Below are 26,954 nucleotides of genomic sequence, written 5' to 3' on the forward strand. Positions count from 1 at the left end.
TCAAAAAATAAACGATGAGTGGAAGGAGGGAAAGAACAGATCCCACGGACTCACAAGGCTCCGGGGCTCAGAGGAGCTGCTCCTGAGGACCCACCGTCCAAGCTGCTGCCCCACCCCCACCCCCACCCAAGGGCTACCTCTTCCCTCCAAGTCTCTCCCGGCTTTAAAACTGGCTCTCAGAGGCCACTAGCAATACTGATGCTGCAGAGGGGTGTCCCTGCTTTCAGCTGCCACCACGGGAAAACGTTCTGGTCTCACGGACAGTCTCACGGACAGTCTCACGGACACAGTCACCCCAGCAGACACCTGCTTACGACAGAAGCCCTGATATATTCTGCCCACGTACCACTTTAACCCAGTCTGGCTCTGAAATGCCACTGGTCAGAGGTGGCACCCCAGTCTGCAACAGCCTTGAAGAAACTAGTCTCCTCTTATTTGGGGGCACACCCGACACTCAAGACACTCCACACCAAATCAGACCTCGGAGGTGAACCCATGGTGGTCCAGCCCCAGAAGCAAACCAGACTCCTGGCCACCTTCCTCTCTCTCCCCACAAAGCAGGATGAGCTTGGACTACTCTGGGTTCTCACGGAACTTCCTAGTCTGGGTGTGTACCCCGTGCATCCAGTCAAGCCATGTGTCTTGAGGGGGGTGGAGGTGGGGAGAAAAAGAGGGGGGACAAGGAAAATCTTGCCTCTGGTGGGGTTTCTGAGGGGCTGCCCTGTTCTCTTATCATTCTTATCACCCTAGTTTATAACAGTTATAAATTAAAATACAAATTTAGTTAAACAAGGTTAAAATAAAACATAAGAAGAGTGAAAATATTTAGAAAAGGCAAATTCATAGAGACAGAAAGTAGATTAGAGGTTACCACGGGCTGGGAGGGGCAGGTGGCTGGTTACTGCCTGATGGGTATGGAGTTTCTGTTTGAGCTGATGAAAAAGATTTTAAACAGGTAGTGGTGATGGTTACACAACATTGTGAATATAATTAATACCTTTAAATTGTACACTTAAAATAGTTAAAATGGCAACATTTTTGTTATTTTTTAACCACAATAAAAAAGTCACTAAGAAAAAGAAAAATATAAGAACAGTGAAATCCAATGCTGAAGTTTCTTCCCATCTTTAAGCCCTTCTGGCTTCCTGTAATCAGACACACAAGGATTTTTTCCCTCTACTTTCACCATTTAACAATTCACATAATTTGGCAAATGATACCATGCCGTTTATTAGAGATAAAGGCACCACTTTATGGACCAGTAAATTGCTCAAATTCCCCGTTTGACTCATCATCACCATCATCATTTTTCTCTACCATTAGTCAGAATTCTGAATAATGATTTTCAAATATAATTTTATTTTATGATCTCTATCATGAGAACCCAGGGTGGTACTTGAATCAGCTTTTTAAAAGCTTTACTGGAAGTACTGACTATTCCAGAAATCAGCTGTACAGAAACAAATGGAGGATAAAGACATCCCTGAAACTGAGTTGTGAATATAGTGAGTTTTTCCTTATTTTGTAGAAACAATATTATTTACTCAGGATTTTTTTTAGTCTTCCTGCTTTAGAAATGAATATTACTTATAGGAGAAAAAATAAAATAACTCTGTACTTTAATTGATATACCCATTTTCAATTAATGGTATGTCTAAAGATCTTGAGGGTTTATAATCACTCTGTACCCAAAGTTACTATTTTACACATGCATTAAATGAACATGTAATTAATCTCTCCTCCAGTTAAGGTTCACATTTCTAGGTCCAGGCTGACGGGCTGCTATACTCAGAACTGACAGACCTTGGGCTTATTACTTTCATTACTTTATTCCACTCTCATCATTAAGAAGAAGAATTTAGAATTGCATTCTCAGTTACAAATTAGCAACATAAAAATTACTAAAGATAAAGCTATGTATTATTACTTCAAATGTTTGGCAGTCATTTTCAGTTTGCATTGACACAGGATTACCGCTTCTATGAAAACAATGCCATTGGCCATCAGATTTCTATTTGAACTGAAGCTGAACATGGAGATGGTCTAACCCAACTGAAGAGAACAGCTTGGCTCTGGAAGAGCATAAAATGTCCTAGAACATTATATATAGTTCATCGGGGGTTTGTTTTTTAGAAACGGGAGTTCAAGTGATTCCCTCTAATCAAATGAATGACTACTGGTGAAATTTAGAATGCAAAACTAAGGCTTCCTGTTTCCGGCCCAGTTTTCTAATGGCTCAGACAAAACTGACTCTCATAGAATCTTACTTATCTTTTATTTCAGTTTCTTACCTTTGATAGCTCAATTATATATAAAAATTATTCCAGTATACTAAAATTAGGGATTTTTGTTTCTAGGAATGCCATGAACATTTATGTAAGTGATGTAAGTCTCTATGCAGATATACCTAAACCACAGAGCTTAACATCAGAGTGACCCAGCTCAGAGCAGAGGCCAAAAGTGGAGAGGCAGCCGGGCCTGTGGCAGTGACCCTGCTGGGGCTCTGGGCCCTTCTCTGGGAGTCACAGCCTTCATTTTGCGATGATTATGACTGGGCGCTGCTCTCCTGCAGGGAACCCGTTAACACCTGCCCGCGCAGCCCTGAAACCCAGAGGGCCACTAGCTCTGCTCCTGCTCCTGCTCCGTTAGAGACACTGTAAGAGCTTATTAATAAGGACTACGTTAATTAGAATTTTTAAATACTTGAATAATATCTGGGCTCCACAAAGTCACTTTATGTGCAGGTGTATCCTTAAGCCATCAACTGAAAAAAGTACCTTCCTCCCCAGATTAACTGTATAAATAAAATAAAGGGTTTGACTTCTTAAGAAAACACATTATTTTCCAAAATAGTAAACCTGCCAGAAAAGCAGAGATCTGTTGGGGCCGGAGGTTTGGTATATTAATTACAAACCCTCCCATGTACTTTTTAAAGCTGGGATTCTATTAGTCAATAACTGGATGGCCCAGTTTCAGTTATTAAATGTATCTGTGAGTGATAACACTTCTACAAATTCCGTAATTCATACTTTTCATTAAATCAGACAGGCCTAACCTAATTAGTCCAAATAAATGAAGTTTCAAGATACCCTTTAAAACAGGAGTCTATCTTCTTCTGCACACATTATCTGGTCTATTAATTTGCCAAACGGCAGCTGCATCCAACAGTTTGTGTTCCTGGTGGTGGCAGAATAAGAGAAGCCAGAGGGCAGGTCAAGCTCCAGAGCCACGATTCAGAGGCGCCTGGGGCATTGCTGATTGAGAACCACGCTCGCCTCAGGTACTCAGAGCTACTCAGGCTCGGGGGATCAACTCAAGTTTCCCCAAGCCCCTGAGGGGCTGATTTAAAAGCCAGAACACCCACTTACTAATTTACAGTGGGAGACAGGCTGGCTCAGGGATGGGGCAGGGTGCTCTTACAGAGGGGAGCCCCCCCAGGGACAAGCCCACCCCGGGGGACTAAATTAAACACCAGAGGTTGCTGGGCTAGCAAACAATGAAAGCAGCGGGAGCCAGATTTCCTCAAGAGAAACTTCCACGGAGCTACAGAGGCCTCAGGCACGCACAGCTTTCTAAAGAGTGCAGCCTGGCGCGGAGGAGGAGAGCAGTGCTGGGCGGTCACACCCGCTCCTCCCTGAGCGCTCCCTCTGCGGATGGAGCGTGGCCCCGCCCCTCCAGCTGTGCCTGCTTTCACTGCGCCCACTTTCCTCAGGCTCCTTCAGGGCACCTGTCCCCTAGGAGACATACCCAGAAGCAAGCCTCAGACATTACCCGTCAGTGGGTACCAGTTTCTCACTAACCTCATTCAGAATTCCAGGGGCACCTGCCCTGGGAGAAGTGTGCAGAGTTGCACAACAGCACAATTAGTGTGGACTCAGGTGAAACAATAACCTGGCCTCCTCCTGCCTGGCCAGGATGCGACCTGGCCAGCAAGATCCTGCTTGGGCAAAAGTATCGCAAAGGCTAAACCGCCCGTACACACAAAGCCGTGGAACATCTACACTTCCGCATGGCAGCAAGTCTCACATTAACATTCTACAACATGCCATGTGTTACTGCAGTTCAGCCCACTGTGGGAGCATTCTTTTATTATTATTATTATTATTATTATTATTATTATTATTATTATTATTATTATTATTATTACTACTACTACTACTACTACTACTACTACTACTACTACTACTACTACTACTACTACTACTACTACTATTATTACTGTATGTAACATAAAATTTGCCATCTTAACCATTTTCAAGTGTACCCTTCAGTAGTGTTAAGCACATTCGCACTGTGTGCAACCAATCCCCAAAACTCTTCATCTTGCAATCCTAAAACTCCATCACCATTAAACAACACCCCCATTTCTCTCTCCCCAGTCCCTGGCGAGCATCCTTCTACTTTCTGTCTCTTTGAATCTGACTACTCTGGGTACCTCATGTAAGTGGAATCATACAGTCTATGTGTTTTTGTGGCTGGCTTACTTCACTTAGCAGGATGTTTTCAAGGTTTATCTATATTGTAGCAGGTGTCAGAATTTCCTTCTTTTTAAAGGCTGAATAATATTCTCTTATATATATAAACCATATTTTGTTTATCCATTCATCTGTCGATGAACACTTTCGGCTATTGTGAACAATGCTGCTGTGAATGTGGGTGTACAAATACCCAAATATCTTTGCAAGACCCTGCTTTTCAGTTCTTTCAGGCATATACCCAGAAGTGGAATCACCAGATCAGATGGTAATTCTATTTCTAATTTTTCTGAGGAACCACCATACTACTTTCCATAGCAGCTATACCATTTTACATTTTTACTTTCTCCACAACCTTGCCAACACTTATTTTCTATTTTTTTATTTTGTTTTGCTTATTCATAGCAGCCACCTTAATGGGTGGTGAGGTGAATTTGGGTAGAAACTGCTAAATACATCTCAAAATACTCATATACTAAAAATAAAATTCTGAGTTAGGGCTTTAGAATTCCTAGATTCCAAGGAGCTGCACTCAGATACCCCACGACATTTGCTGTGCATGATTTGTGAAGCAGCTGGGGAGCATTAAGTCCATCTGACAAGACGGCAAACTGAAGCTCAGAACAGCAAAGCAGCTTGTCTCCCAGGGGCAGCTGGACTGGGATCAGGCTCACATCCTCTGACCAGTGCTCTTCTGTTACACTCTGCAGTGCAACAGTTTGAGGACTATGGCAACATGAAGAAAGGGGAAAAGAATCTCTTGGATTAAAACAGTGCTGCTGAGCAGAAAACCACCTCAGCTCCCTAAGGGAGCCAAACTTCCCAAAGTCTGAGTTCTGAGCCATGGGGCTGACCTTTCTCTAAGCCTTCAAGGCACTGCCCAGCACGTCCTGGAAGGACAGTCCTCTGAGGCTCATTATGGTCACCGAGACAAGCAGAGGTACAGGTCCAGAGGGCTGACGGGTGTAGCTTGTTTGTGGGGACAATGGCACCAGAGGCAGTACAGGGATTAAAGAGTTAGAAGCAGCTTCAGCCTAGCTGATGAATCCCCACAGATTTGTTTTTCTTCCCATAGGGGGGAAAAATAGTTCTGGCACAAAAGGAATAGGATGGTACCTGCAGTTGGAGCCAAAGTCTTGGCAGTTTCCTCCGACAACCCTAGGTACTCTCGAATGAGCTCACTCAGCCTTTGGTAGGCGACATCCAGGTCATCTACGGTAAAGGAGATAATGTGCTTTAAAGCAACAGAATTACATTCAAATAGAGTCAACCCGTCATAATGGTTTTTTAGCTAGATCTAATTTTATGAATATTGTGGTAGGCAGAATTCTAAGACCCAATGGTACTTCACCCTTGTATAATCACCCCAGCTTGAGTGTGGGCAGAACCTGTGAACGTGATGGGCTATCACTCCTCTCCTGCAATTTTATTAGATTCAATGGCAAAGAGATATTTGTGAATGTAATTAAGATTACTTATCAGCTGCATTTGGGCTGATCAAAAAGGAGATTATCTGGGTGGGCCTACTCTAATCACATGATCCCCATAAAAGGAGGTTTTTTGGTTGCAGAAGACAGACCCTTGAAGCATGAGGAGGACTTGATAGCCTGAAGACAAAGAGGGCTGTGTGGATAGGACCTGGGAATAGCCTCCGAAAACTAAGGGTGACCCTTGGCCAACTGCCAGCAAGTAATCAGACACCTCAGTCCTACAACCACAAAAAACTGCATTCAGTCAACAATGAAGATGTACTCTGGAGCAGATTTTTTCCCCCAGTAACCTTACCCTTGCTGAAAGTTACTGACCTGCATTGATTACTGCATCAAAATATCCTGGGAAGTCCTGACTAATTTTAACATAAAGGTCCACTCTGGAGACAGCAAATTCAATCTCTACACGACTGAATAATCCTTTTCTCCTCAAGTAGCCCTCATATTTTTTCTTGTTCATGGGTACCACCAGGATATATCGAGGCTCAAAATAGGAATGTTTTAAACTTCTTACACCCTACACATTTAAAGAAAACATAATAAATTAGAAACAGGGACACAATTTAGAAGTCATTTAGGAGACATGAGACAATACAGGTATAATAAACAGTACTGTATTTTATTTGTATAAGTAGCTATTACTTTCCTACTAATATCTCAGGATTGCATTGCTTCTCTCTGTTCATCAAATATTACATTACCATTGGAAATACACCAATTCATTCTGCCCAGTTATCCTCTAATGAATCACTCTAATGAATCTGACTGTTACAAGAGAAAACTGCTAGATACAAATAGATACACTCACAGCAGTACTGCATCTTTATTACTGGAAAGTAATTTCAATTCCACATTTCAAAAGGCATCCTTGCAGTCCCAGGAGACAGAGATCTTAGCAGAGAGAAAGGCTCTTCTGTTACATCTTTGTCATCAACTTGGGCCCTTCCTATTTTGAAACCAGCAACCTGGTTGGCTACTTCCTATGACATCTCACAGCCTGTACCCAGGGCACAGGAAGGCCAACCTTGTGGTACCCTGGTAACTGGGAGCCACATAACCAGGGAAGCGGTTATCAGGTAGTGCTCTGTGGATCTGGAGGGTGGGGTCATGACTGCAGCTCTCCAGCTACTGTGACTCCACGTAAATCCCTCAAACTCCCTGAGCATCAGTGTCCTCACCTGTAAAATGAAACTTATTCCAAATGGACTCTAAACATCTCATTCCTACCATCAACAATTTAATTTAGTGCTCAAAATCATTTTAAAAAAAACCAGGGGGAAGAAATACAGACTCTTTAAAAACGGTTTCTAAAAGATTCAATGATAAAAACAGTTTGGTAAAATGGTTTATGTGTGAACCTGCCACTGTCCTGTGGGGACAGGGAACTGGTTCCGCACCCTGTAGGAAACAGATTTTCCTTTAAGTCACTTATATAAACAGAGGCTGTGCTCTAAAAAGAAAAAAGGGATAATTTAGTGAGGAAATAACTTAGAAAATAAATCCTGAGTGGCAGTTTTACTCCACAGTGTTTGGGCAATTTCCTGTTTTGTAATCTAACTCCTGTCATTTGAATTATTTATATCTTGCCTCCCTTAAGTTAATTACAAACTTAAAATCTCACACTTCTGTTTGCATTCCTCTTGGGCCTAGCAGCGTGCTGCTGGTCCCCTGCACCCCCTCCCCAGTCCCAAATGTACATATGCAAACTCACAAACACACATTAAAAATATATTGATTGGTCCGGAATAAAATAAAGTGAATAAATAAAATAAAGTGAAGTGGGTAAGAAAGAGAAAGAAAAATGCCACATGACATCATTTATATGAGAGGAATCTAAAAAATAATAATAATGAGGACACAAATGGACTAATTACTATTTTGATTTCTTGAATATGTGTAAGTACATTTGACTGTCCTTTATGATTGGATTACTGCATTCTGTTGATTCTTATTTTGTAGTTGGCTTTATTCCTTTGATAACTATGTAAGTTTAAAAGGCTAACGATCTAATCTGTTCTTAGAAATAATAATTAGTACATATATGTAAACTAAAAGACAATGTGCAGTATACTGTATATATGTATTTACATGCAATATAATGTGTATGTGCAGTCGAACTGTAATAATTCTACATAATAAAACTGCAAAAGGAGAAAAAAATTGATTGAATGAAAAGTACTCACTTCTATTTCCATATGAACACAGCTTGCTAAACCATCTCTTGCGATACCTTCTATGGTGTCCCGACTTAATCCATACTTGTGATTACCGTAATTAAAGGTTAGAATGAATTTCCCCTGAAATTTAAGAAGTACAAAGATTTTCATGTAACAGCTGCCATCATGGAATCTAATATAAATAAAAAAATTTGATGTTTTATTTTATATGATTTCATAAAAGTTATAAATATTAGCAATTTTATAAGGATGCCAATGCATTTATGAAACATAATAACAAGTTGTGATGGAGAAATTCATTCAGGAGTCTCAGCTGGCAAAACAAATTAGGTTTTTGGAAATAATCTGCTGACCAAATGTTTGAGCAGAGGGAAGGCCCTGAAGCTCATGGTAAACAGATCATTTGCTGGCTTCCCCATCCCCTGCCAAACCTACACTATAAACCTCCATTACTGAGAAGGCAAAACTAATACGTCACCCTCTGCCTCAGCCATTTCAGCTCTGCCAGCACACCAGGTCTCCCCCTGAAAAGCTTCCATTCTCAAAAGCCTTGCACTCGCAGATAAGCCTGCAGGCCATGGATTACAGGGATGTCCTAAAACCTTTGCAGCCTGAGATAAGCCATGAAAAACAGATCCATCCTGCTTTTCCTTACAAACATAGCTTTTTATTGAAACTGCCCCAGATGTATTCAGCAGCACTGTGTGCCCTCCAGTCATTTGAAGTATAAATACTGCCTTTGCTCCTTATTCTGGAAGCCCAGTTCTTCCCAAAGCTGTATTACCATGCAAAAAAAAAAAAAAAAAAAAGCAAGTAGAAACACACATCTCAAAATTGTCTGACTTTTTCTCTGAAGATACTATATTTACTGAACCACAAGGTTTGATCTAAACTGGAAGGCTGATGACAACAGAAGGAATAAAAATGTGGACATTCTTGGCAACCGTGACTCCTTACACACGTTGATTTTGAAATAAATAATGATGTGAAAACTCCCAAGGCTGAATCCCATCGATTGAAGCCCATCAAACGGCAGCACCGCCATTAGAAACAGTAAGAGTTAAGAGTCTTTTATGCTACCCTGTGCCTCCTGGCCCCAGGTTTTCTGGAGATCTGTGGGGATGAGGGGGCTGGCTGTCTGTTGGAGGGGGTGTTGGAAGGCCAGGAGACATAGGGTGTCCCTCACAGGGGTGAGTCTTTGGGGGATGTGTCTGCTGCGAGTGATGAGGAAAAGCCACACACAACATAATCCAAAGAAATTTATGTCATGGATTCTGAAAGTTAAAATCTCAACAGTAAATATCCTTACTGTTTGACTTCCTCAGTGTCGTGTACTCTTTGTTCTTTCAAACACACACTGTGACTCCTTTCCTTTTAATATCTGTAGTCTATCTATTTGGTAACTAGGCATCTGACGCCCCCATAAGGTATGTATTCGATTTTGTTCACTGTGAGTCTGTTTTTGTAATGTCTATTTGAATCCCCTTTTCAGATATATACTACGAGTTTGTTTACTTGTGTGTACGAGGGTCTCCCTCTGTGGATCCCAAAAACATTTTCTGGAAGGATGTTCGGTTGGGAGGAATCTTGCATTGTTACTTGTGTATCTAAAAGAGGGCTTATTCAACGGATTTGTTAAGAATTGAGTTGAAGTGGTCCCCCAGCTCCTGGATAGTCCTTGCATTGTTCCCTATGGATTTCTTAATAAATAGCAATAATCATTTTTCAGAAACCTCCAGATTTGTGGTCTTATTTCCACAAGAGAAGAAGAGACTCTGTAGGTAAGTGACTGTGTTTATGTCCTTAAAAGGGGCTCCTGTGTCTACGGGCACATGGGGTCGGGGATGATCTGTGTTGGGGGTGGGGGTGGAATGTATATGGAAGGGTGTGGGAGTTAGGTCTTCCTCTCACAGAGGGTAGGTGTGACTGTCCACAGCAGGTGGGCAGGGCTGTCTGTCAAGGTGGGGACTGTGATTTGGGAGGGGGACAGGCTGTCCGGGTGAGCGTTCCGTGGAGGGGGGTTCTGTGTACAGAAGGCTGAGTGTGTGGGCGTGACTGGTGAGGCTGACCATGTGTCTTGAGTTTCTCATCTCTAGGTTTGTCTCTGTTCATGAAACAGCCTCAAGCTTACTTTCAAGAAAAGAAGATCTGAAGCAAAATCCAAGTTGAAGATAAAGAACTTACAGTGAAGTAATATATGTTAGCAGAAGCAGTAAAAATGAGTACTTCTCAAACACACAAGAACTTTTGTGGAGGGAGTGAAAGTAGAAGACTAGATTTGGTACAGAAGTACAGTGATTTCCTTCTTAGACTAGGAACGGAACCAGACTTACTTGACCACAGATACGATAAGGAGTGAAACATCAGAGGAGCATGTGAGGCACTGAGGACAGATGAATTAACCAAGAGGAAAATGTCTCAGACTCTAACGAGAGAAATTAACATCAACTTTGGGAACTAGTTGTCTTTCAGCCCAGAGTCCTAGGAGGGTGCTTCTTACTAATGTCAAGATAACTCCTCAAATTTCTATTACGGCTTTTAGAAATATGAAGTCCCAGAGTACTCCTGATACTTTAGACTGAACTTCTAAAACACAGCCCTACGAGAGAAAATCATAAAGAATTTCCAAGAGGTTCTCTTGACAAGATTAGAGCGAAAATATCCTGGTGATTATAGGACTTTCTCGCTTGGGTTTCTCTGTGAATGCCAGAGAGAACGCGCAGCCCGTGTAACGCTGGCCGTTCCAAATTAAACTCGTGGCAACTACAGAGCCTCTGCTTTAAGTGCCCCAGAAGATCTAAGCTCGTGCACTGAGGTGTAAGCCAGCTCCATTTGGGGGGGAAGGGGCAGAGAAAGGATAGAAGGAGAGAGAAGAGAGGGGAGAGGGGAATGTAGCTATAAAAGCATCACTGGTTGGATGGTAATCTTTCAAAAGCAGAAATATAAACTCATCCTTAATCCAGTCTTTCAGTAGGCTTCAGGAAAAAACAAGAGTGGTGTAGGATTCATTTGGTGACAGAAAAGATGATAATATAAGCACAATAAAGGCCCACGGTGAAGAGAAAATAAAAGGCTTACAGATTCATCAGTAGCGATGAATATGAGATACTCTCGCTGTTTAACTGAAGTCATGGGTGGATATGTATTGACATTAGCATATACTTTTGGCAGATAAAATACACTAGGGTTGTGAGAATTCCCTTTGCATGTAAAGACCAAGAAAGAATGAATTTTTTTACAGGAAATGAACTCAGAGACAAGGATGTCATGAATTATTACCAATAACTAGATTTATCAGGTTTCAGGGAAAAAAATCTTCAAATTGAGTAAGATTGCCCATAGCTAGTATGAAATGGACTAGGGCAGGGTAGTTAGCCTCACCTAGTAAAGACACAGACCTCAAAGAAATGAGGAATCCTCTCTGGTCTAATGGCAAGGGCTTCCACCTGCATTAGTGAACTGCCTGCCCTCCAGGACTCAGGACTTCACACACAGGTATGTCATGGTGGGAGGTTAAGGCTGTGGACGTGTCCAGGGCAGACCAACTAAACGGGGTATACCAGGGTGAAATGGAGCTTAGGGTTGCAACAGTCAGAAAGCACCAGTGATGGCAAACAGAGGGAGTGGTCTCTGGACAGAACAATCCAACCCCCTGAAGTGCTCAGTTCACAAGCTTGGTGCATCCCAGCAGGTCTGTGAGAACTGTCTGTCGTGAGTAAAATCCAATCAAGAAGAGAAGCACCTGATCAATACAGATCTAAAGAACTTTTCGTAGTGTTCTTCCTCCCAGCTTCTTAATATGTCTGTTTATTTAGTTTCACTGGAAATTTACAATATTTTCTCCAAGATCATAAAATCAAGCAGCATGTGAACAATGATGTATTAAATGCTTAAGGAAAAAGTAACTCAGTAAGAACACATCTCTCATGAAAAAACAAATATAATTGTTCTCTTTCTTATTACTATTTCCTAATATTTCTACCAGAGAACACGTCTTTCTTGTGCGATAAAAATTGAGAACTTTCTTACCATGTTGAACATTTCATCAAAAACTTCTTGAGAGATGAAATGATAGTCAACTCGATCTCCTTCTCCAAAGTAAGGTGGTCTTGTGGTGTGAAAGGGCCTGAAAACATAAAGCAGGTAACCTCCTCATCCAGTTCCATTAACTTGAAATTCAAAATGGAAAAAGTTTTGGTCTAGACTATGTTTTAAAAAAAAATTAAAATTGATCCGCAAATCATAAATCATAAGTAACATAACTGTGAAAACCCTGAGGTTTTACAGTGCTCAGCTGCATTCACTTGCTATATTCTACGGGGATTAGACAAATTCCGGATTATAGACACCAAACTTTCACTCTGTTCTTTATCACCTCCTGAACCACCTCCTCTGATACCACATCATAATACTTTAAGATATAACAATATTTATTATCCACAGGCTTTTCACCCCACTGTTTTCATGCTGTCTCTGATATATGGGCACTTTCTGTGTGCTTCCCTCCCCATTCCTCCGCCTGGCTGACTCACTTGTCTTTCAGGACTCAGTTTAAGCATCACTTCCCTAAAAGGCCTTTCCTGACTCCCTGTCGCTGAATTTCACACCTCCTCTTCATCTTTCCAGAGCCTCAGTGCCTACCGCCATCTGCCTCCCAGCCCCTGTTCAGGATCCCATCTCCTCCGCAGCCTGAGGGCAGGGATGAGCTCATTCCGCTGTCCCGGCACAATATCAATACTGTGCATGAACCTCCCATGGGAATCCAGGACGCCAGTGCCGAATGGAATTCTCAGCCCAGCCAGAGAGGCCTTTCTGCTCGCCCTCTGAAACAGCATCCCCACTCCATCCTGCCACACCCCAAGTACTCTCCATCACCAAAACTACCTTCTTCTATCTGTTTTTTTCCTATCTTCCCCAGCAGGACGTGCGAATCATGAGGGGAGGACTTCATCTTGCTCATCTCATCTGCCACTGCATCCCCAATGTCTGGCATTTATTAAATATTTGCAGCATGAATGAATTAATGAAACATGAAATGGATGTGATGAACTCCATTTTAAGATGACTACAAATGTGACTTGTCTGAGACCAGGCCAGGATCAGTCCCAGACCCAGAAGTGCAGGCATCCCAGCTAGGCCAGGACTCTTGATTTTATACCATTCTGACCTCCCAATGTTAAGTTCTGGGAATGCAAACTGATCTTTAGATTATCCTACGGTTTTAAAATAAGAGATGCAAGCAGTTAGACACATGATATGCTACTTCATTTACTCCTCACAGAAAACCATGAGGTAGGTGTTACTGTTTTTATTTTATAGAGGATAAAACTGAGGCAGAGCAGTTATAAGTAATGTGAGTAAGAAACAACAGGATCCTGCAACTCTCTGAAGCCAGAGCTACATAGATAGCATGAAAAAAAAAAAAAAAAAAAAAAGGAAGAAAGAAACAACAGGTTGACACCAAAGTCAAGTCCTTTCAGCATCACACTAAGAGGGTAAAGTCGCAACCTCAAAATCCCCTCCATTACAAAGTCAAAGACAAATGGATTTTCATAGCTCATACCACTGTTCCTCTTCCATTATAATCAAGAACTAACTATCCTATAAATTCGAAGGTCTTAACATTACATTTAAATTGTATACTCAGGAAAGAGAGCACATTTTAAGAGAAGAATGTCAAAACACATGACATTTGTTGTGCTGTTTGGGTACACTGGCATTTCTCCACACCCCTTGGCAGGGACTTGAGACCCTCTGTCTACAGGACAGATAACTCAGTAACTTGACATCCTGTACTGCACACCCTTAGCATATCCTTTATACACTGCACTGAATTTGCATTTTCCAACAAAGGAATTGAGTGGCAGGGATTTTTGTCCAGAATTTCTAAGAAGAAAACAAAGCAAAGAAGCAACTCAAAGCTTCTAGGCAGGTAAATAAAGAGATGGCTTCACTGACGCGGAAAATGCTGATGACAAAACCGGCAGCCACTGCAGAACTTTCTGTTAAGACAGACCTAAGATGACCTGTGGTTTTTTGAATCTGTCATCCAAGTCTCACATATAGAAATGTTCTCTGTGTAGTATGCCACCCAAATACGAACATCTTAAAAAGGAAATACTTCATAGAAAAGCAATATTTGACTAAACTTAGAAAAAACATGATACCAGACTTTAGGGAAGAAATTTGCCTGGGCCATCACCTTGAATATTGTTCCTCTCCCGTATCTAAATATAATTTCACTTGTAATTTACATTTCCATGAGTTTATTATCACTAATTAATTTACTAGTTAGATGACTGTAAATTAGTCAAATCATGGTTTGTAATGGGAGCCATACTCCCTTGTTACTTTCACTTAACAGACAAAAGAGTTGACTTAGCAATTAGCCCCAGGATATAACACTGGTGCTAAGTCTAAGGGTGAGTGGGTTAGCACACTAAAGGCCAATTCATTGGCCATCTGTCATTGAGGACCCTAACAAACCATCTCCACAGACAGGAGAACATGATCAGGAGGGAAAGGAATCCGGAAAGGCCAGGCCAAATAATGAAACGTTAATATACCCAGGAAAACGTAATAGGAAGAAGAAAAGATATCTAAGAAAGCTAGCAGGCGGATGAGGACATAGACATTTTTTCAATGTGATTCAGAAGCATGCAGATTTAGAATCTCAATTCCGGACCAGATTGCCTCAAGAAATAACGAACTTCTTGTCACTGCAAATATTTAGGCAGCCGCTTGGCTGTGAGTGCATCCAAATTCAAGTACATTATAGCATGCCATATTGTTAGTTAGGGAGCTCTTTCTCTGGGGAGCCACAACAGCCCAGGTATTCCTAGGGCATTTGGTAGGCAAATGAAATTAATCCCAATGCCCAGTGCAAATAAATGTCGGTAAATTGCTGGACACAATTAAGAGATCATGAGCACAGCAGATGCCAGCACGTAGTGCGTCTGAGCATCAGATTCCAGGAAGCCAGTACTCTATTCACTTTCCAGTAACTACATACCACTTTCTAATTCATGCCATCAACATCCGTCACTATATCCTAAGCAGTGATCTTGTCTGCAGCCTTCCCTCCCTGAGCCCTCCCCCAAACTGCCCACAGGATGTACTTTCTAAAATGCAGCTGTGATCATGACACGCCCCTGCTTAGAGACTCTTGATGCTCAGACCCCAGTCTACTTTTCTGGTCTTATCTTCTGCCATCTTCCTCCACACCTCAAGCCCAGCCACACTACAGTGTACTTTCAGTGACCCAAATGTGCTCGGTATTCTGCCTGCATGGAATCCAATCTCCACTCCCCAATCACATCCCACTATCTTTCACTTCAGTCACAGAGGCTCTTTCCTTCCCGCACCACAGTACCCAACAAACTGTCCAGTTAGACAGCATTTACTCATCATCTAAATCTCACACTAGGTGCAAGCTACCAGGAGGACAAGGGCCATGTCTGCTTGATTTCTAGTTTTCTCACTGGAACCGGGCACATGGATGGTGCTCAGTAAACACTGACTGAGGGAATGGATGCACCATCCTACCAGTCCGCCACATCTGCATAAACGGACAAGAGAAGAGATGGCACTTGGGCAGCCATAGCTCAGACCATCTCATTTAGCTAAATAGCTGTGGTCTTTTACTTCACTGTAGTCCAGTCCTAAAAGGAAAATCTAGTAGTCAACGTCATGGAAAAGGTCATAAAAATAGAGATTGCTATAAAACAGAGATCTAAGGAAGAAGCACAAAGTTATGCTTCTATGACTTTTCAGATCACTTTCAAGGCCTCACGTCTGGAAGATGAACATGCACGCTGCTATTGTTGTATGTTTCTCTCATTATCCAGCACGCTTCCAGGAAGCCACAGGCCTGCATGGTAATATTAAGATTGGAAATAAATGGAGAGACTCGGAAGGTAGTAAATGCCCATCTCCATGCCACCTACAGCTAACACAGGTAAAGAAAGAACATCCAGCCTATTTTTAAAATCAAGAACAAATAATAAAATCAGAACCTTGGACAAGGGCACAATCTCTCGGCCACACCAATAATTTGTTATACCACTGAGCTATGGTTTTAATATGGATACCTCTGGATATGCAACTTAGCATGTGAAAATTTCATTGAATGTCTTGGTTCTGGGTCAATGCAATTTAAAAAGGAAGAGAAAAGTGCCAGGAGAAAATGAAATAAATAGGAGGGAAAGAAAAGATTCAGACAAATGGCAGAGAAAGTGCCTTTGTAAATGCTTATATGTTTCACAATAAGACTGTACATGTGGCCTTTTTTTCTTTTCACTTAATAAAAATCAATAAAATGTATGCTGGATAAAGAATAAAAGAAAAGAAAACCTAAACAAGAACAATGACTTGCCCCTGAGGATGTGCTTCTGTTTTATCATTTGTTTCAATCAGAAAGTTGCTGCATTAAATTAGTAGTACTACCTGACTTTCTCAATGCATGAAATGATGAGTTCACTAATACCTTTTTAATTCAATGATATGCTCTTTGATCCATGCCTTGATGGAATTCTTAGAATGATTTGCCACTGAACAAGCCTGACCTCTGCCTCCCGGAGGATGCCAGCGCCTGGTTGGATGCTGCGTCTGAGCCTGTGAGGGAGGTGGGTGAGTGAGCGGGAGGCACTTGTGAGTGTCTTTCCACTCACCACGAGAAACAGCAGTGGCAGCGGTAACAGTAAAGGAGCAGGAAGCTAATTTGGGGATTTTGTTTTGCCACCTTGTGCCTCCACACAAATTGCACATGACACTAACTATTTAAGGTCTGAGTTCCCCACCAGATTACAAAGTTCATTAAGGCAAAGACCTCACCAGTCTTGTTCCCACTGTATCTTCAGGGTCAAGCACATGGGAAGAAACCGATAAATGTTTATCAAAAGAATGGATGGACAAATCCCTCCATCCCTCCATATCCCCATCGGTGGAAGTTGGGGAAACCACCTATGCTTCTTATTACAGTAATTCCCTGCTAAACACTGCATACAATAGCATTCATTCATTCCTCCACCAATTCACTCAATCACTTAGTCATTCATTTACCAAATATTTCTCATGCATTTATTAAGTGCCTGGCTATCTGCTGAACATTGAGAACTCAGTGGTAAGCAAAGCTGACGTTGGTGGTCAGCTTACAGTCGAGCAGGGCAAACAAGCGTTAAATACATCATCACAAGCATGATGGATAAATATTCTAATAGGCGAAAGGAGGATTTAATAAGAATGAACACTGGGGGTGCCTATCCAGGAGAGAATGTAGAGGCAGACTGGACCAGAAACCTTTTTCGTGTGTGTGCAGGTACTGGGGATTAAGCCCAGGACCTTGTGCATGCTAAGCATGTGCCCTATCACTGAGCTATTATTACCTCCCTTCACCCCCCAGATCAGAATCTTTTTGATGAGTTAATAAACACCTCCAGAAACACATCTGACCCAGAGTGCCTCAGCGGTGCCCATCACAAGTAAACATCAAGGACGGGCTACCAGCCATCTGCAACCTAATTGGTGTCAGAAATGTGAAAGGAATTTTAACTGGGGAAAGCCTTGGCCCCCGTAACTCACTGCGGTTTGCTGAAAGGTTCCAACCAGATTTACGTATTAGCACTGTAGTCGGGACACACCTTTTTGCTCTAATTGGATCATCCATTCATCGTGTTTACTTATTTATCAAAACAGGTTCCGTACCACCATATAAGCATGATGACACTCTGTACTTTTTTATTCTAATATCAAGTTTTAACTTATTGTTGTTGCTTCAAGGTGTTTAGAATATACTAATGGATAAATTGTTCTATGTATTTGTATCCTAGAACTGTTCAAATGAGGGATGTAATGTTAGATTTCTAAATAAATGGACCTGTTTAAAATAGTGTTTACATTGTTTGAACATGTGTAGCTTAAGGGAAGGAACTTTTCTGTAATAGCATTAGAAAATAATCTGCATTTCTCTTTCTTTCTGTCCTATATATCTTGGCAGACACATTCTCGGCTCACTGGCAAACATCACTAATCTAAAAGTAATGTTTTTGCCATAGATGAAAAATAAGAGGAAACCAGTTTTAAAGACCACAGCAATAATTCTAAATCTGACTCCCAGAAAACTTTTAAAAAGTCTGTAAATCCAGCTGAAGATTTTCTTGGATGGTTGTAGTTTTTTGGATATAACCTTCTATTTTAACTGGGTCATTAGGGAATCACGCAGCAAAATATTTGCTCTGGAAAACCAAAAGTATATTGAAGGCTAACCTGAGGAAAAGGAAAAGAAACACTTTAGCTGCCCCTTTTCCTTCCTCTTCCTCTTCCTTCTTCAGGAAATATGCCTCCAAAGAGGAGGACCCGTGTGCAAATGAAGCAGCTGATGTCTGGCAGCATGAGCTCCAGCAGAGACCAGGAGAGGCTGTCACTGGTGCACAAACCCACCCACCACCCGTCACAACACTGTGATTCGTGTTGTCACACCACACACAGGATGAGACCGCGTTTCAACACCACTGTGCTTAATTAAAGCCACGTGTACCTTCCAACACGTGGAGAGTGATTTCGGTTGTTGAATTAAGTAAAACATTTGGAGAATTAAAGTAAAAAAAAAATTACAGTGTGTATCACAGTGTAACACCTAGTAAAGATGCTCATAAGCCTTCTATGTACATTTTTAAAAACTTGCTTAAAATTAATAACCAACATTTGCAATATTAGACATGTGACAGCCTTATCAGCCAACAAAGAAACTTACCCGTATCTGAAGTAAGTGCTAAACTGCCTGCAGAGGCGGTGAGCGAGCTCTCGTTTACCACACGCTTGAGGACCAGCCAACACCAGAATGGGATACGGGGCATCCAAACTCGGAAGGGTGCTGCAGCACGGGGCAGAGACAGACACGCATGTTAACTGCATCCAGGGTGGCAAGTGTCCAGGTCACAACCACTGTAAGTTCAGCAATCCAGCACCTGCTCTATGTAGACACTGTATAGAAGGATGGTCCTACTTTCCAGATGCAAGTTGGTTATACTATGCCCCCAAATTTACTTTAACAACAATTTTAAGAGGAAAAATACAGTAAGAGGTATTAATTCTTGGTTGATAAAATAATGCCAAGAAATTCAAAATAAATGAAGTAAGACTACCCTCTCAGAGGGAAACTTTAACATCCATACCTGTTGAATCAGAACACAGATACACAAAGAAAACAGTAATCACTAAAATTTACCTGAGCAATTACTATGTTCCAGGCACTACTCTAGGAGTCTTGTGTGCATTTCCTCATTTAATTATCACAGGAAGCTAATGAAGATGTTTCTGTCACGATCCGCATTTAACACAGGAAGAAACTGAAGTACAGAGAGGTTAATAAACTTGCTCAAAGTAATGGCTACTAAATAAGAACTGCCATGTGAATCTACGCATGGCTTCTGGGTCTAAAAGACTGAAGGATGAATTATTAATAAAATCTCTTGCCACGTGCTGAAGTGTTTGGGTTCCACTCATGACACAACTTATAGAAATTTAGAAGAAAATATTATTTTGAAAATACACGTCTGAGGTTTAGATTCTCGGAAGAGTGGGGGCAGTGCAGCATCATTTTTCAATCTTGCTGAATACTCAGAGGAAAACTTGAGAACCAAAACGCATGGAAAATATGTATAACAAAACCAGATGAAAAGCCGCAAACCCACCAGACTGTTATGGCACTGGAATCTGTGCAGGAGGAAGAACAAGGGAGCAGTGGGCAGAGTCCGAGAACAAGGGAACCCCAGAAACCCCAGAACAGTGGGTATCCTGTGGAAAGCAGGCAGGCTGAAACTGGGACATGTCCAAAAGCCTGCATGTGAATGTTCCTTATAGACGTATTCGTAGCAGCCAAAAACTGGAATCAGCCCAGATGTCCTTCGAGACATGACTGGTTAAACTAATTGGGTTCATTCGTACCAAGGAATACAATTCAGCAATCCAAAGGAGTGACCCACTGATACATTCCACAGCTTGGATGAATCTCCAGGGAATGAGGCTAAGTGAAAAAACCAGTCAATCCCCAAAGGCTATATATATATACAATATGATTCCATTTATACAGCCTTCTTGAAATGACAACATTACAGAGATGGGGAACAGATTATTGGTTGTCAGGGGTTAATAAGATGAGAATGAAGGAGCTGGCTGTAGCTATAAAAGGGAAGGAAAGAGTTCTTTGTGACAAAACTCCTGTATCTTGACTGGAGTGGTGCTCACATCAATCTGCACATGTGATAAACTGCATAGAACTAAGTGTACACGTGAGTACATGCAAAACTGGTCAAATCTGATAAGGTTGGTGGATTGTACCAATGTCAGTTTCCTGGTTTTGACATTCTACTAGAGCTAAGTAAGATAATACCATTGGGGGAAACTGTGAAAGATACACAGAATTTCTCTGCATTATTTCTTACAACTGTATGTGAATCTAAAATTACCTCAAAATAAATATTTTAAGTGATTAAAGAGAAAAAGTTTTGAAAGTGACAGATATGGAGGATAGGCCAGAGATCTTTTTCCAGAAGAAGAAAAACAAAGCAAAGCAACAGAGCAAATATTAAAGTGTCATTCAAGAAAATTTTCCTGAAATTTAAAAAACAAACAAACAAACAAAAAAAAACTATATAATGTATCCGAGAATATTAGTCCAGGGAACAACTGGGCTACAAATGTTGTAACAGTAATACCAAGACAGAGTCTAGTAAAATCATCAGACTTTTAAAAAAAAGGGAAAAAAACTGTTCAGCTAGAACAATAGAACACATGATTTATAAGGGAAAGAAGACGAAATTGCCATCAGATTTTTGGCAGCCATGTTTACACTGGAAGTAAACAAGAGAAACATTTTTAATATACTCAAGGAAAAAAATGTGAACCATGGACTTTATAGCAAGAATGCCTTTCAAGTGTAAAGGGCAGGGAATATTATCAACACGCGAGAGTTCAAGAGGCGCTGATTCCACAGCCCTTCCTGAGGAATCTACTGGAGAACAGGCTTCACGCAACTAAATGACTCAAGAGACATCAGCGCGAGGGCTGGCGGCGAGCGATCAATATGCAGTTACCCATAGAACTAGGATTAAATGACAGAAAAGGAGAAAGTACAGTACGTGATGGATATGTGTTCTGACAATATAAATAGAGTGCACTATTTTTAAAATGGAGTGATTGACGCTTATGTGAAATATATACAGTAGGCAAATTCATAGAGACAGAAAGTACATTAGAAGTTACCAGGGTCTGGGAGTAGCAGGAAATGGGAGTTCTGTCTTAATAGTTACAGACTTTCTGTTTGGGGTGATGAAAAAGTTTGGGATACAGATGATGGTGATGGTTGCACAACATTGTGAATGTAATTAAAGCCACTGAACCACACACTTTAAAACGGTTAAAATGGCAAATTTTATGTTACAGATATTTTCTGCAATAAAAACTTGAGGTGGGTAGTTAGTGGGAAGAGCACAGGCAAAATATGTTTTTAATGTTTTCAGTAGTCGTAGTGGTGATAGTATTAGCATTGGTAATCTGATACTGTGGGGGTGTAATATGGGGTTTTAGACTTGAGTAATTGTGGAATATTCAAATTCCATCTTCCTGTGTCTTCAGTGAGAGAGAAAAGGAGATATAGATGTGACAGGAGGTTAAGGAAAAGCTAAACTGTAGTCTTGAAATTGAACTGTAAGTACCAATATGAATTCAGAAGGTATTTATTTTATCATCTATCTATAGATACAATGATCTAGATACAGATTAGATATAACAGATTGAATAGATACAGATAGATAGCTGCAAATAGGCAAAGGGATGGATGGATGGATGGATGGGTAGATAGAAAAAAAATGGATGGGAAGAAGGAAGGAAGGAAGGAAGGAAGGAAGGAAGGAAGGAAGGAAGGAAGGAAGGAAGTAAGTACATTCCTAGCTCTGTCCACTAAAAAGCCTAGAAACAATGGCCAACCCAGGAGCCATGATTATCTCTAGCACCCAGATTGTGATTGGGAAATACCAGTTCTCACTAAAACAAACCAGGGCTTCTTGGAGAAATGGCTGATTTCAGAGTTCAGACAGGGCTTGTACAAGAGGACCCTGGAGAATGCTGTCATAGGAGAGAGCAAGAAAGCTACCGCTGACTCTCAGGCCAGAGTCAAGGTTCTGCCAGGTCATTTTAATACTAGATCCTCGCCCCAATCCCACCAGGAGAGGGGACAGTGATTCACCAATATCACAGCCAGAAAGTCCCAAGATCAAGAGTCGGGTCCCTCTCCTGGAGCCTGACTCCTGGGGCTGCCAGGGAGCTGTGTCCTGGCCCAGACAGGGAAGGGCATGGCCAGCCTGCTCTCGCCTCCAAGAGTTTTTCATATTGTACACCGCTCCATCCCGGAGCAGCTGGGGCTGCTTGGCCACTTGCTATTGTCTGCCTGACAGCCAGAAATGATCAAGAAAGATGTGTTCATCAGATACCGCTGTAAATATCTTTGATACATATTTTTATATAAATGTACCTAAAAGCATGGAACAACTAGCAATCTCATAAACTAGAAAAGAAATACAATGAAGACATAAATGCCCTTCATTGAAATCAAATGTGCTTTTCCAGATGTATGCAAATAAATGATAAATCATTTCACCTAGAGGGCTACCATAAATACATAAAACTGTCAACATCTATATTATTAAATTACATGTAAAAAAAATCATGTCCTGGATGCAAAACAAAACATTTTCTTTCTGTGGGAAACCAACCATGTGAAGCACAGGAGCAAACCACATGAAGAAGAGAAGCCATTTATAACCAAGAGATTTTACAAGTATTTTAAAAATGCCTTTGGGTATTGATGGAATTTCTGTATTATACTTATAGCATAAGTGGCCATCTGCTTCAACAGATTGTTTAAAAAGAAATGGAGAAATCGTGGTGAATCTGCCTTCGAACTTAGAGGTGAGAGACTCTATTCCTGTGTTCAGCCCAGCTGGGCGACTCCTCCCTGCTGGGCTGACTGCAGCTCAGTGCAGTCTCTGTGAGGACTGTGCCCGGTTTCCCCGAGGCGAGCAGGGCCTCCTTCTGGGGACTCTCCAGTCTATAACCTGTGGTCATGGGTGCTCTTTGGCAGGGGTACCTCGCATGCACTCACAGCTACGGAAAAACATGGACAGAAATCATCACAGGCCTCCATTAATGAGGCTAAGGTCTGTGGTTCTGTCTGTTGTCACACTTTTTTTTTTTTTTCCTTTCACCATCCTATGTCACAGGCTAGCCCCCATTCAAGGGTCCAGACGAGAGAGGGAAGTTGAATCTACTCATCGCCATACCTGGGAAAACGTAAGTGAGTGAGCCCCTACTCAAGCACGTGATAACACGCTGTACCTGAGACAGCACAGCCTATCAAAGGAAAAAAAGACCTGATTCCTTCCCTCAGAGAGGTCAGAACGGAACAGTCACAAACCAGAGGGCTAGAGGAACGGTGAGGTCGTCCTGCGCTGGCCATCCCAAGTTCCACCCCGCAGACCCCTAAGGAGTACCTGTCAAAGATCCTCTGTGGTTGCATCAAGCTGTTGACAACGTGGGTCATGTGATCTTGGGCTGCGACCACCTCAGGGGGTGGCTTGTATTTATTCACGGCCATAACCTTTTCCAGAATTAGAAACGCAAAGGGAAAACACATTTCATTGTAAAACAAAGATGAGGCTTAGGTTTTCTTTCATGAAATGTTCTAGGAAACGTGCAACCAGGAAACTTTGTGTTCAGTCTTGGCCACCTACTTCTATACATTCCCTGGTTCGGGAGGGAAAAAAGCAAAAACAAAACCTCTAAGGTCTAAGATGATCTTTAATATAGTAAACACTTCAACTTCTAGTACAAGAAGGAGGAATGAAATTCATAGTTCTAGATTCCAGGCTGGTAACTACTGCAGAATTTTTCCTCATGCCATCTCACCAAGAACTATTCCTGCGATCTCAAATTCTACCCCAAACTCTTCCTCTTTTAGAATAACGTTCTCTGCTCAGAGATATGGGCCTTTTTCTCATACTGTCCAGTTCTCTATTCCCTTGTCCTTGTCATCCCTCTAAATACACTGTCGTCGTCCACACCTTTAACTAATGTGTGGTTTTAAATTGCATTTCCTTCGCAAAACGTTAAGTGGAAAGAGAAATCTAGTAAGTGCCTTTGAGTGTGTGAGTAATAACAGACTAGCTTCTGTACCTATTTTTAACCAAGGTTTCAGAAAGGCATTTATGCACTGGGATATCTCCCTCTCTGCATCCTTATACCTGCTTTTTCATTCCCATCTCAAGTCTGCATCTGGGGTGAGAAACCTCTCATGAGTGGAGATTTCAGCTGACACTAGCCACGAAAACATGACACAGCAGCTTCCACGGGTACGGTGGGGGAGGCAGTGCTGGCATCCAGGGCCTGGTTACTCCGGAGCTGTGTGTCCAGAGGAATCATTATCTTACAGAGCAGAATAAAGGATTTAAAATATCAGAGTAGTGATTTATTTGAGTCTTTTTGAATTCTGTGGTAGAATGACATCATAATTCATTTCATTATGAAGTGAATTTTTAGAGTAACACAGATAGAATCACACACCCTCCAAATATGACACTTATCCAAACTAGCAGTCGGCCGTACTGCTGCCAGCCTTGCACACACAGCAGGGCTCTCACTGCATTTGTGGGGATGCTCCGCTTTGCAGAGGGTTAAACACAGCCTCAGACAAGGAAACACTTACCAAATAAATAATGAGTGTACGTGCTGCTCTGTGTGTCATTATGGACCACACCAGTCCTGCAGCAGGCAGAGTGAGCTTTTGAGCCTATTAACTCATAAACACATGAAATGATATGATTACTTACCTTTTCTTCCACTTTAATCTTCTTCTGATCTAATTCTGTTAATCGGAGGAGCATAAAAATTACAAAGGGCCAATAGTCAGATTCTTCCTGTTTAAAACATCAAGGGGGTTATTCATTTGCCTTCCTTTTCCCAAACTGACAAGCACTAGCAGTCTACTTTCATGAGCACAGGCCTTTTCACCTACTAACTCTGTCACTCACTCACACACACACACACGTACGTCTTCACATTTTCACAGTTACCAGTCCCCTTATATTAACAACACAAAAGCAGACCATGCCTTGTAACTTATAAAGCTTTTCAAACATGTGATGTTGTTAATCTCCCTGTGAGATAAACAGGACAGCTCTGATTATCTTCATTTCTAAAGAGAAAAACAACTAAGACTCAGAGAAGTGAAGTATTTCTTCTAAGGTTCCATGGCCAGTGATCAAAACCCTATCTTCTAAAGCCAAAGAGTTTCAGTATTACAAATAAGGAAAAATTACTTGTAACTGGTTTCTCATTATTTATTACTTTGCACTGTTTTATATATTGATTTGTATAATTAATTTATGCATTTGTTTTATAATAAAATAATATTCATTCATAGAACAATTCCCTTATCACTCCCTATCATCCGCTGTGTTAGGACTGTCTGCCTTTTAGAAATATCATTACAGTTTTTTGGTATTAAAAAGCTACATCTCTTTGAAGGGAAAGATATTAAGTGGATGATGCATTTTATAGATGAGAATACGCATAAAATGATTATACAAAGGTATATTTTGTGTACTTCAGTGTGCAAGGCTGGGCGGAGTTAATATATAAATGAGTCAGCATGTGTGAAAGGTTTGAGCTGTTTATTTATGCAAACACCCAGATGCTCTTCATGGGTCTGGAACTGGGAGAGATGGCTACTTTAAGTCCTTTCTTTCCCAAATATGCTTCTAAATTACCTGCCACTATTCTCATCCCAAGGATGGTTTTAATTTTAAAATCTTATCTTTCACTTTTCATTTTGATTTTTTGCCTGTCCAGACATGTTTATCAAGATACACACAAAAGTTCAATCCCCAGTACCTCCTCTAAAAAAAATAAGTAAAGCTAATTACCTCCCCACTCTAAAAAAATTTTTTAATTAAAAAATAATAAATAGTTTTTAAAAAGACATAAACAGAAGGAAAGGTACTCAGAGATACATACAAACTCAAGAGTTTATGGAAAGATGAGAGAATGATACAAGTAGAAAAACAGAATGAATGATGTATGCACAAAGAGGGAGGGACAGAGTCCAGGAGAAAGAATCTGTCACTGGGGGGAAAAAAAAAGAGAGAGAGAGGATCCTTAAAAAGTCATGGATCTTTGATTTCCAGAGGTGAAGAATCAGCAGCAAATACATTGTTTTTTCTATAATCACTTTACAATGTCAGTATCACAGCTATCCCCAGGCAAATTTCCTGAGGTGTCTAATCTTAGACTTTTTCCTGCCCTGTTTTAAAGTAGGAACCACATTCCACTTACACCTCAGGCATCGTGCATTCTCTGATGTAAAGGGAACACTGCTCTACAATCTCAGTAGCTCCCGCCTGTAATCTTTATTACCTCCCGGATGAGTCACAAATGACCACACAGAGTAGGCAACCAGTATTTAATTTCAGGTTTACTCACGCCGATGGCGTGCACAGGTGCTACTTTGCTTACCCTTCTAATAGAGAATGAAGAGAAACACACCTTATTCACATTCCTGATGTTCTATCAAAAGTACTTCACAAAAAAGAAGAATTTCAGAAAAATCTTCCCTCCTCCCTCTACTAAGGATCTCTCACCTGAATTGGATTTCTTAGGAGATTGAGAACCCGAAGGAGAGGTAGGTTTTCAATGTATTCAATTTCACTCAGCTCAGCAATCTGTTTAATCAAAAAAAAAAAAAAAAAACCACCACACAAAAT

At 41.2% G+C, this 26,954-nt stretch overlaps 1 protein-coding gene across 17 annotated transcripts in view; it reads right to left on the reverse strand.

Moving 5' to 3' along the window:
* The window catches only part of LRGUK (leucine rich repeats and guanylate kinase domain containing), a 133,579-nt gene that overhangs the window by 43,477 nt on the left and 63,148 nt on the right, over positions 1–26,954 (reverse strand). For all 17 annotated transcript variants that reach the window (XM_074367033.1, XM_010947517.3, XM_074367034.1 and 14 more), the window contains 8 exons: positions 26,832–26,912; positions 25,023–25,109; positions 23,688–23,794; positions 18,893–19,012; positions 12,172–12,268; positions 8,149–8,262; positions 6,281–6,482; positions 5,592–5,687 (listed from right to left, as the gene is read on the reverse strand). In XM_074367033.1, coding sequence (XP_074223134.1) covers positions 5,592–5,687; positions 6,281–6,482; positions 8,149–8,262; positions 12,172–12,268; positions 18,893–19,012; positions 23,688–23,794; positions 25,023–25,109; positions 26,832–26,912 — 904 coding nt within the window. The remainder of the gene's footprint in view (positions 1–5,591; positions 5,688–6,280; positions 6,483–8,148; positions 8,263–12,171; positions 12,269–18,892; positions 19,013–23,687; positions 23,795–25,022; positions 25,110–26,831; positions 26,913–26,954) is intronic.

This window comes from Camelus bactrianus, chromosome 7 (genome assembly GCF_048773025.1).
Source record: "Camelus bactrianus isolate YW-2024 breed Bactrian camel chromosome 7, ASM4877302v1, whole genome shotgun sequence".
In the NCBI taxonomy this organism is placed as follows: Eukaryota; Metazoa; Chordata; class Mammalia; order Artiodactyla; family Camelidae; genus Camelus; species Camelus bactrianus.